The sequence below is a fragment of the Culex quinquefasciatus genome, chromosome 3 (assembly GCF_015732765.1).
Source record: "Culex quinquefasciatus strain JHB chromosome 3, VPISU_Cqui_1.0_pri_paternal, whole genome shotgun sequence".
NCBI classification, from domain to species: domain Eukaryota; kingdom Metazoa; phylum Arthropoda; class Insecta; order Diptera; family Culicidae; genus Culex; species Culex quinquefasciatus.
The window spans coordinates 39253538-39265405 of record NC_051863.1 but is presented as its reverse complement, the minus strand read 5'-3'; the positions used below and the strand labels follow the sequence as shown (position 1 = coordinate 39265405).

General features: G+C 45.9%; 1 protein-coding gene across 1 annotated transcript; it reads left to right on the top strand.

The window, feature by feature from the left end:
* The first annotated feature begins 3347 nt into the window (after positions 1-3347).
* On the top strand, positions 3348-8621 carry LOC119768929. The gene is made up of 2 exons (XM_038260741.1): positions 3348-7584; positions 8218-8621. The coding sequence occupies exons 1-2, from the start codon at positions 3348-3350 to the stop codon at positions 8619-8621; spliced, it is 4641 nt and encodes a 1546-aa protein (XP_038116669.1).
* Positions 8622-11868: the final 3247 nt, after the last annotated feature.

Genomic DNA, 11868 nt, shown 5'->3' with positions numbered 1-11868 from the left:
ATCATTTCAGAAATTCAGAAATTGTAATAAATTGTTCGATTGTTAATTACTAGAGAAAAAAAACAGCACTAGTAATCCATCAAAGGGTCAGGAAACCTTTCAAGAGTGTGCAGATAATGGACCGTCTCCAAAGCGGAACCACTTGTTTCCTTCCCCTCAATTTGGCGAACAATTCCGGTGGCAGCATGGTGAGAACAGAGACCGAAAAAAAACTGGATCCAAAAATCATCCCTAAAGTGACATCAGATAAAGTGCAAATGGAAAATTTTGCCAGCAGGCCATCACACGTTTCAATGGGGGGTCAAAATTTAGTGCAAACACACACTCTCACACATGCACCCTCAAAAACGACTCGATCCTGATTTTTTTTGGTACTGCTCACAAGATTAGTGTTGGTGTGATTCTCGCTTTTTTTTGTGAAGGTTTTTTGGGGTGACACCGCGGGGTAACACGATTGTCACTGACCACCCCGTGGGGAAGTTCACGGTGGGAGCCAACACCAGTTAGTGGACTCAGCAGTTTTGATTGAACGCTGGGATTGGGGTCTATGTTCATAGTGTTCGACCCAAAATATTAAAGTTTAGAAAAGGCACAATGATTTTAGAAATGATTATGAATAACTTGTGTGTTGAACAAAACAAAAATCTTAAAGGGACAATCTAACTATTTAAAAAATAATTGACAAATGTTTTGTTTTTTTTTAACAATCATTATTTCAATGTATTTTTTTCCAAATTGAAAAAAAAACACAAGGGATTCAGATTTGAGGCCCTATAGACCAGACGAAATCTAAAGCGGAGGCCGGATAACAAAGTTTCCGTTTATTTAGCACTTTTTTTGCACTCTCTCCCTAACCAACTCCAACACATACGGACAAATGAGGGAGGGGGGGAGGGGGGGGGAGGACGGTGCTGGTTGACGTTTTTATTCGTCCGGTTAGCCCACCGGCGATGATAAACATCTCTGCCTCACTCTCGGCTGTCGAAGGCCTTTCAACGGGAATTTCCTTTTTTTCGTTTTTTTTATTTTATATTTTCATTCATTTTCGCCATTTTACCACCCACTGCTCCAGAGCGATTAAAACAAACGACCCCGTCATATCCCGGTACGAGGACGGCAGGATTTTTTGAACTGTTTATTTTATCTTTGCTTAAATTTCTATTTATTTGTTTGCACAGATTAATTGGAAAAATACCAATTAAAAAATGATTTTGTTGCAGAAAAATAAATAAATGATTGCCTAATAACGATTTTGTTACATATGGATGTGTCAAATACCTTTTGAAACGTATTACAAATAAATTGAGGGCAAAGTTGAGCACTTTTTATTTAATACTCTTTGAAGCTTTTTTTAATAGTGCAAAGACTTTAAAAATAAAATCATTTTTTATAAGAAAAGAACATGTTGGAGTACGAGGGTCCGGACTATCGGAGGGATCGCTGTCGACGGGTTCCAGACCTGTCGACGGATAACATCGCAGCGATCCCACCGTACTACTACGACCTCATCATGCGCGCGGGATCGTCGGGAGCAGCGAAGAGCGATCGGCAAGCCTCGCTCTATTGCCCACTTGCTGCGGTGGTGAACGGGTCACGGCAAACCCCTACTCAATTTTATTTTACATTTTTTTGATCTTTGTTAGTTTTAAGAATAAATTTGTATTAAAGAATAAATCGCGTTTGTAAAGTAATAAATGTTGTATATTGTGAAGTATGTAAAGTGCGTGTTTTGTGTTTGGCCAACTTGGGACAAGAAGCCGCCCAGCGGACACCACAACTTCACCAGGTGAGAAGGACCAGCACGGGGGAACAGCTCGACGGACCAGAGAGCTATCGAAGGCGGAACGGCTCACATCCCCACATTGCTGGTCCTTCGAACCGGATAACTCCGGGAAGGACCGTCGAGGCAACATCTCCGGATCGTCTGGGCCGCGTGAACCGCGGGGACGACGCCATCGCAGCAGCAGCGCGCGAAACCAGGTCGCGACGCTGTACGACGCCATTACAACCGGGCATTCAACGGGACTCCGCATTGTCCTGTCGGAATCAAAGGACCTTTTCATCACGGCGAGGATCGGCCATCGCGGTAGCTTACTCCATGTAACTACCTTTCTGGTGAGGTAAGCTAACTCCGCACTACGCCTAGTATATGTCTTGGCCGAAGCCGAACTCCACTCTAACACCAACTTCTTTCACGTCCTACTGTGACTTTACGACTTCCGAGTCAACCGGCCATCGGAACGGCCCCTGGCAACTTCAGGCGCTACCAATCGTCGGTGTGGTCAACCGCTGGTGCGGTCAACTACCGACGCGGACTACTCGAGCGAGGACGACTGCTGAGTTTCGATTTGGACAACTACCGGTGCGGGAATCCGCCGGTGAAAACGAAATCGACTGTGGCATCAACTCATCATCATCGCGTTCGTGTGCTGCTGGTGTAGCTTTGGACGCCGGCAAGGAACGGCGGTACTGAACGCCGGCCTGGATCGCCAGTACCAATCGCTGGTACGGAACGGCGACGCTGGTTCGCTGGCTTGGGACGCTAGCGCGGAACGCTGGTACGGGACGACAACTCGGTGGACGCCGACCGATCGGTGTTGGCAGGCTGGACGAAGCCGGCCACGTGTACAACCGTGTGGATTTGCAGCCGTCGACCAGGGCATCGCACTCAAACCTGTTTGCATAGGTAACACACTAGTATATGCCCTGCCGGGGCAAACTCATTTGGTTACTACACAATAAATCCCGTTTTCGATGCACACACAAACACCGCTTCGAGTTACCATTCTTTGGCGCGCAATCCCTGGGTGTTAACCCATCCGCTTCAACGTGATTCTTCGCTACTTCGTGTTGGTGTTGCTGTTAGTTCTCCAGGTGAGGCACAGTATATGTCACGCCGAAGTAAGACTTTTGGTACTACATCTGCCCTCTCACTCTCCTCGGTTTGGAACGATTCGATTTGGCTGCTCTGAGACTCCGCTTTGCTGCTCGTTTTCTGGTCGTTGGACGGTTTCCTTCGGTATCCTGCTAGGCTGTTGTTTGCACAGGTAAAGCCAACAGTATATGTCGGCCGAAGTGAAAACGTTGGATACTACATGCACTCTTCTCCTCGTCGATTTCCCGTTGAACTATTTCGAGCGTTACTGGCAACTGGCATTCATTGACGACCTGCGTGGACCGTTTTACGGACTGTGGATCTACTGCGACATTTCATTCAAATTTACCCAGCGCAGTAAACTGTTGGGCAGGTAAGCTGCCACAGCCACAGTATATGTCTTGTCGTTGCTGGACAAACGTACGGTCACTACAACTGCATCTCATTTTCCCGGTCAATCACGCTCAACGTCATGCCGCGACTTCCGAAATCAACGGTGGCGACTGCCACGACCTCGCTGAAGGTGCTTCTGGCGAAGCTCAAAAGCCATCAAACTTCGTTTAACATCATTTGCCAGTTCAAAGACGATTACCCGGAAGATGCGACCGCCAACCAAATCAACGTTCGTCTCGAGCGTCTAGATGAATTGTGGGAATTGATGAGCGAGGTCACAAGTGACATCATGGCGCACGACGATTTTGAGGGCACCACTGCAACATTTGACAAGGAACGATCAAGTTGGGAAAATCTGTACTACGAGGTCAAATCTTTTCTGCTGGACAAGTTGAAGGATTTCACGCAACCCAACCTCAATCAATCAACCCTTCCAGCTGATCAATCAACGTCGTCAGGCTCTATGGATCATGTTCGTCTTCCGCCGATTACTCTCCAAAAGTTCGATGGAAACATCGACGAATGGTTGAGTTTTAGGGATCTTTACACCTCACTAATCCATTGGAAGACCGATTTGCCAGATGTCGAGAAATTTCATTATTTGCGCAGTAGTCTGATAGGCGAAGCTTTGTCACACATCGCGAACATAAAGATCTCTAAGGCCAATTACGCACTAGCTTGGGAAACCCTGTCTAAGGAGTACAACAACCATAAACTGCTGAAGAAGAAACAGGCGCAGTCCTTCTTCGAGCTTCCTGTTCTGGTGAAGGAGTCTGCAAAGGATCTGCACAAGCTGGTGGAATCGTTCAATATGATCGTTCAGTCCCTGGACCAGGTGGTTCAGCCCAACGATTACAAGGATCTACTTTTGGTGGAACTTCTGAGCTCAAGGTTGGACCCTGCTACGCGGCGTGGATGGGAGGAGTTTACATCTACGAAGGAAACGGATTCTTTGAAAAATCTGACGGATTTTCTCACGCGTCGAGTACGGATTCTCGAAGCGTTACCAGTGAAGACGTCGGAGTACAAACAGGACTCTAACGCAGCCGCGAAGAAGAAACCGTTTCAGGTTCGGGTGAGCCACAACGCTATCCAGAAGCCGATCTCAAAATGCCCAGCGTGTCCCGAATCGCACGGACTCTACATCTGTCCGACTTTCCAAAAAATGTCGGTCGCGAGTAGGGAATCGTTCATCCGTAACAACAACCTCTGTCGCAACTGTCTGAGGTCAGGTCATCAAGCCAAGAAGTGCACATCTCGCTTCTCGTGCAGGAACTGCAAGGCCAGACATCATACGATGGTATGTTTCCAACCGGAAGGAGGAGGAAATGCGCGTAGTAACCCGACCGAGATGGTGCCGACTACGAGCAACAACAATCAACGCCAATCTACGCTAGGTGAAACCGCAAGCACAGCCGCTGGTGAGCAGGTGTCCTCCCACGTGGCTAATCGTCGAACGTCGAAAATACTATTGGCAACCGCTGTGGTACTGATCGAGAACGAGCATGGTCTTCGCGTACCGGCACGTGCGCTGCTCGACTCCGGATCTGAATGTAACTTCATATCGGAGAAACTTTGTCAACAACTGAGGATACAACGGGAAAGGGTCGACGTTTCGATCACTGGCATCGGAAATGCCGCCACCAAGGCTAAACACAGGGTTCAAGCCACCATCAAGTCACGGTTTTCGATCTTCTCACGGGACCTTCACTTTATCGTGCTTCCAAAGGTCACAGTTGATCTCCCAATGACTCAAGTGGACATCACGGAATGGGAAATTCCAGACGGCATCGATCTGGCCGATCCGTCATTCTTCAAACCAGGGAGTGTCGATCTGGTGATTGGCATTCAGGCATTCTTTAGCTTCTTCAAGACTGGGAAAGAGCTGTCGCTCTGCAACGGATTGCCAACTCTAACTGAATCGGTTTTCGGTTGGATCATTTCCGGCGAGGTGGTGGAGACTTCACAACCAACCACGATCACCTGCAACATGGCGCTCACTGATCGGTTGGACGAGTTGCTGGAGAGGTTTTGGGCCTGCGAGGAAGTAGGTGACTCCAACAACTACTCGGTGGATGAAACTCGCTGCGAGGAGCAGTATCAGCGCACGGTGAAACGGGCACCGGATGGGCGCTACACGGTCACTCTACCAAAACACGAAGGAGGTTTGGAACAGCTAGGCGACTCGGAGGAGATCGCAACCAAACGGCTGTACGGATTGGAAAGGAGACTGGAAAGGGATTTGGAATTGCGTAAACAGTACAACGACTTCATGACGGAGTACATAACTCTAGGGCACATGGAGAAGGTGGATGACGATTCACGAGCGAACGTCAAGCGGTGCTTTCTTCCGCATCACCCTGTTCTACGCGAGTCAAGCACTACAACAAAGTGTAGGGTGGTGTTTGATGCCTCATGCAAAACATCCACGGGCGTCTCCTTAAACGACACACTGTTGGTAGGGCCAATAGTGCAACAAGACTTGCGTACGATCATGCTACGAGCTCGCGTTCGCCAGGTGATGCTGGTCGCCGATGTCGAGAAAATGTTTCGACAGATCGACATGGACCCAGAGGACCGACCACTTCAAAGCATCAAATGGAGGTTTGGACCGAACGAGGAGGTGGCCTCGTACGAGCTATCCACGGTGACTTACGGCACCAAGCCTGCACCGTTCTTAGCAACACGCACACTCAAGCAGCTCGCGACTGACGAACGGGAACGGTTCCCGTTGGCGGCGGAATCTGTCGACGATGACATTTACATGGATGATGTTATTTGTGGAGCTGCTGATCTGGACACCGCAATCAACCTGCGCCAACAGTACGATGGAATGATGGCCAGCGGTGGGTTGAGATTGCGGAAATGGGCGTCGAACTGGGAAGACGCACTCAAGGGAGTTCCGAACGAGAATTTGGCTTTCGCTGACGAGGTCAGCTGGGATCAGGACGCAAGCGTTAAGACACTGGGTCTGACGTGGCTACCAAGAACTGATCAATTCAGGTTCAACTTCCAAATTCCTGAAATCAAATCCAATCAACCTTTGACGAAACGGATCGTCACGTCAATTGTCGCACGACTTTTTGACCCACTCGGCCTGATAGGAGCTTGCGTCGTTGGGGCGAAAATCTACCTCCAGGAGTTGTGGGATCTGATCGACAAGGAAACTGGGAAACCGATCGACTGGGACACGGAGTTGCCAGCGACGGTGGGTGAGAAAATTCGACGTTTTTTGCTAAAAATTCCTCACTTGAACGAGCTTCGAATTCCGCGCTGTGTGCTGGCACGAGGAGCTACAAAGTTCGAGCTGCACTGTTTCACGGACGCGTCTGAAAAGGCGTACGGAGCGTGCATTTACCTTCGCAGCATGGACGATGAAGGCAACATTTCGGTTCACCTGTTGACGTCGAAATCGAAGGTCGCACCCCGCAAACTCCAAACTCTGCCCCGCCTTGAGCTCTGTGGTGCGTATCTGGGAGCACTACTTGTGGAAAAGGTTCTGCAAGCTCTGAAGGTCTCGGTGAACGTGTACTACTGGACGGATTCAACCTGCGTTTTGATGTGGCTGAGGGCTGTACCAAGCACATGGGTCACGTACGTGGCCAATCGCGTCGCCAAGATTCAGGCGTTGACGGCAGGTCACACTTGGCACCACGTACCAGGAACGATCAACCCAGCTGATCTGATCTCACGTGGAATCCCGCCTGACATGATCGGAAGTAACGTGATCTGGTGGGAGGGACCGATTTTCTTGAAATTGGAGAAAGACCAATGGCCATCGCAACCAACCGTGTCCCCGGATGAGGCACCGGAGAGGAGAAAGACGGCGTGCACAGCAACTCAAGAACAAACACCGTTCAGCGTTGACTTCGTTTCAAGGTATTCCTCGTACATGAAGCTCGTCAGGTCAACGGCGTACTGGTTACGGCTGAAAGCTATGCTGCGTCACCAAACATCACCTAAACAACATAAATTCCTCTCTGCGACGGAGTTCAAGCGTGCTGAACTGGCCATCATTGGAATGGTCCAACGGGAGGTGTTCGCGGACGAACTAAAGGCTTTGTCGGAAGGGAAGTCGGTTGCACGAAGCTCTCCACTGCGCTGGTTCACCCCTGCTGTTGACGAAAACGGTATTCTACGCGTGGGTGGAAGGTTATCGCACTCGCAGGAGACACACGACACCAAGCATCCCATGGTTTTGCCAGCTAAGCATCCGCTGACTCAGCTGATCTTCGAGGACTACCACGAACAACTGCTGCATGCTGGACCACAACAACTTCTCGCAGCAGTTCGGCAGCGTTTCTGGCCACTAGGAGGTCGGAATACAGCCAGATCTGTTTATCACCGTTGTCAGCGTTGTTTTCGAGCTAAGCCTATTGTTCTCCAACAACAAATGGGACAATTGCCATCAGCTCGTGTTACTGCTTGTAAACCGTTCCTCAAAGTAGGCCTTGATTTCTTTGGACCTGTGTTTACGAAGGCTGGAAGAGGCAGAATTGCGATTAAATCGTACGTTGCGGTCTTCGTTTGTATGTGTACAAAGGCCGTACACATGGAGCATGTCTCTGATCTCTCCACCGAGAGATTCCTCCAAGCGTTACGCAGATTCATCGCACGGCGAGGTAGGCCAAGCGATATCTACTCTGATAACGGCACGAACTTTGTAGGGGCAAGGAACCAATTGTTGGAACTGTTCAACATTTTGGAATCTGATCGAGAGGTCATATGTCGGGAAGCCACCAAGGAAGGCATTAATTGGCATTTCAATCCACCCAGTGCCCCACACTTCGGTGGATTGTGGGAGGCTGCTGTCCGCTCGGCGAAGTACCATCTTCTACGAGTCTTGGGAAACAGCACGGTATCCGCGGAGGACTTCAACACACTCTTGGTTCAAGTTGAAGGCGTTTTGAACTCCCGACCCTTGACACCTCTCTCAGATGACCCTACAGACCTAGAACCCCTGACACCGGCCCATTTCTTGACTGGAGGACCAATCCATGCGCTGCCGGAACCGGACTACAGCAACGAGAAGCTGAACCGCTTGAGTCGTTGGCAGCTGGTACAACGACAGCTTCAGGACTTCTGGACACGCTGGAGGAAGGAGTACCTGACTCAGCTGCAAGCCAAGCCAAAGAATTGGAAATCGCCGGTCAAGGTGGACGTCGGCATGCTGGTAATCATCGTGGACGAGAATCAACCTCCGATGCGTTGGAAACTTGGACGGATCGAAGAACTACATCCTGGAGAAGACGGAGTTGTTCGAGTGGTGACCGTTAGGACAGCTACTCGGAGCTACAAGCGGCCAGTCGTCAAGCTTTGTATTCTACCAACACCTGATTCCGAGTCTTCATGAGCAGTCCAGTCGTTCTTTGGTTACGTGTGCGTCGAAGGGGAGTTTCTTTTTTCTTTTCAGAATCATCAGCTGCTTCAGGGTGGGTGAGAATGTTGGAGTACGAGGGTCCGGACTATCGGAGGGATCGCTGTCGACGGGTTCCAGACCTGTCGACGGATAACATCGCAGCGATCCCACCGTACTACTACGACCTCATCATGCGCGCGGGATCGTCGGGAGCAGCGAAGAGCGATCGGCAAGCCTCGCTCTATTGCCCACTTGCTGCGGTGGTGAACGGGTCACGGCAAACCCCTACTCAATTTTATTTTACATTTTTTTGATCTTTGTTAGTTTTAAGAATAAATTTGTATTAAAGAATAAATCGCGTTTGTAAAGTAATAAATGTTGTATATTGTGAAGTATGTAAAGTGCGTGTTTTGTGTTTGGCCAACTTGGGACAAGAAGCCGCCCAGCGGACACCACAACTTCACCAGGTGAGAAGGACCAGCACGGGGGAACAGCTCGACGGACCAGAGAGCTATCGAAGGCGGAACGGCTCACATCCCCACAGAACACTTTAGTTAAAGTTAAATTATGTTTCCGGGAAACGAGAAATTTTTAACCAATTTTCCGGAAATTTTTTTTTAATTTAAATTGATCTGATCTTGGCTCTGATTAATAGATTGCAACAAATTGGTATAAGAAAGTAAGTTAAATCGTTGAAATAATATCAAGTAAAAGCTTGACTGCATGTAAAAAATCGTACAACTTCAATTGTGTATAGGGGAGATGGGGGTAAGACGGCCACCCTAAGGGAGAAGTCTAATAAAATTTACACAACAGATTATTTTGATCTCAAATTACGTACATATTGTTCTACTACTAGTCCATTATAGAAATGACATAAATTAGTTGGTCTAAAAACCAATTTTCAATACTTTTCAGCAATTCTAAAAAAATAATTGAAATCGTATATTTATGAAATACGCGGGGTAAGACGGCCAATGCTATAAATTAACTTAATAACTTTGCTAAATCCTCCCAAACACCTACATGGTTGGTTCAACAGACTTCTCTGAACATCATAACTATTTTGAATCAAATTATGTAAACAATATTAAATTAGCGATTTTTATGAAAAGTTTGATAGGATTTCATACTATTCAATGAGTTTTGCTATATCACAGTAAAGAATGTTGTCGAAACGGTAGTTAACAGCATTTTGATTAAAAATGGATAGTTTTATTGAAAATGCTTTTCCTTATCTACATATATGTCTTAATTGTCAAAAACCGTCAAAAATATAACCTATATCAAATAAAATCTACAAATTACGGGTGGCCGTCTTACTCCCGGAGGAGGTGGCCGTCTTGCCCCCACATAAATTATTTTTTTAAACATTTTTTGTAAACAGTTCATCGCATTTTTTGAACTTTTTCGAGGGACATAATCTAGGGAAAATTTCAATTTAACATGAAAAAATATTTGAAGACAGAAAAACATATTGTTATTCAACAAAAATGCCTAAGTTGTAATTCATGAAAATTACATCCAGTTTCAAGTTCAAAAATTATTTGTTTATTTTGAGCTATTTTCATACTATTTCAAACAATATTTCTGGCAAAGGTGACTCCATATGCATTATTTAGCATGAGGAATAGTATTGCTAAACATTTTAGTAATATTCATTAGTATACTTATTAAAACAGTGGGGTGGCCGTCTTACCCCGCCTGGCCGTCTTAGCCCCAGCTCCCCTATTTCCTTCAAATTGAATAGGCTTAAATTGTATTTTTGGTTCAGAAGTATTTGTGTATTAGGTGTTTGACAATGACTTAAATGAATCCATTCTCCACAATCATACTTTTGCCTTCTGTTTGAGAGAGAATATAAATTGCATGCCCATAATAAAGGTAAATTTGACTCGATTTAATTTTGTATCATAATTTAAAAAAAATTAAATTGATGATAAAATCAAGAAGGTGTTAGACTATGACAAACAAACAAGCAAACAAACAAACAAACTCGCAAGGTATGTAGATTAGATAAGGTAACGCGGGATTTCCCAGCTGACAAAATAATTAGCACGAACCCAGATTTTATATGGAGATTTTCAGAAAAGTGAAATTTTGACCATTTTCTGGGCAAATTTCGCCGGATTTTTTTCTGTAGGGTTGTTAAACTTTTCAAATAGAACCGAAAAACGCGTTAAGTTGAATTTTTTTTTAAATATTTTTGTTTTAAAAGTGTATTTCGGTTCAGTTTGGCATGCTTAACAACCGTACAGAAAAAAATCCGGTGAAATTTGCCCGGAAATTGGTCAAATTTTAACATTTCTGAAAATCTCCATATAAAATCCGGGTTTCGTTCTAACTAACTATTTTGACAGCTGGAAAACCCGCCTTACCTTACTAATCTAAATACCTTGGCAAATTCGCACTTTTTGACAGTTTGCCTGCTTTGTTTGTTTGCCGAAACGTCAGGCTGCATACATTTTGCTTTGTTTACGAGTGTGCCGTAAACAAGTTTGCGAGTTTGGCAAACTCTAGCAAAACAATGCAAAAGGGCCGTAGTGAGATTGTAAACAAAGAGTTTATCTTGCTAAGTCTAGAGATTGTTTACATTTGGTATGAAAGAATACCCTCTTGGTTTACACACCAACTACGGCCCTTTTGTATTGTTTTGTTGGAACTGGCATACACGAAAATTTGCGAGTTTGTTTTTTTGTCACAGTCTAATACCTCCTTAAGCCAAAATGATTCAACTGAAAATCTTTGCTGGAAAATGTATTTGGAAATGATTGCAGTTAAACTATTTCTATGAATAATTCTCCGCCAACTCACACAGCTATTGCCTCGGTCCCCCTTCGATTTGCGTGAAACTTTGTCCTAAGGGATAACTTTTGTTCTTGATCACGAATCAGAGGTCCGGTTTTTGACATCTCGTGACGCAGGGGTGGTACGACCCCTTTCATTTTTGAGCATGCAAAAAAAGAGGTGTTTTTCAATAATTTGCAGCCTGAAACGGTGATGAGATAGAAATTTAGTGTCAAAGGGACATTTAAGTAAAATTACACGTTAAATTTAATGGCATACTCAGAATTCCGAAAAAACGTAATTTTCATCGAGAAAACACTAAAATAGTTTGAAAAACTCTACCATTTTCCGTCACACGGCTTTAACATTTTTTGGAACCTGTCATCTTAAGGGAAATTTATTGTCCTTTTCGAATCTACATTGACCCAGAAGAGTCATTTTTTCATTTAGAACA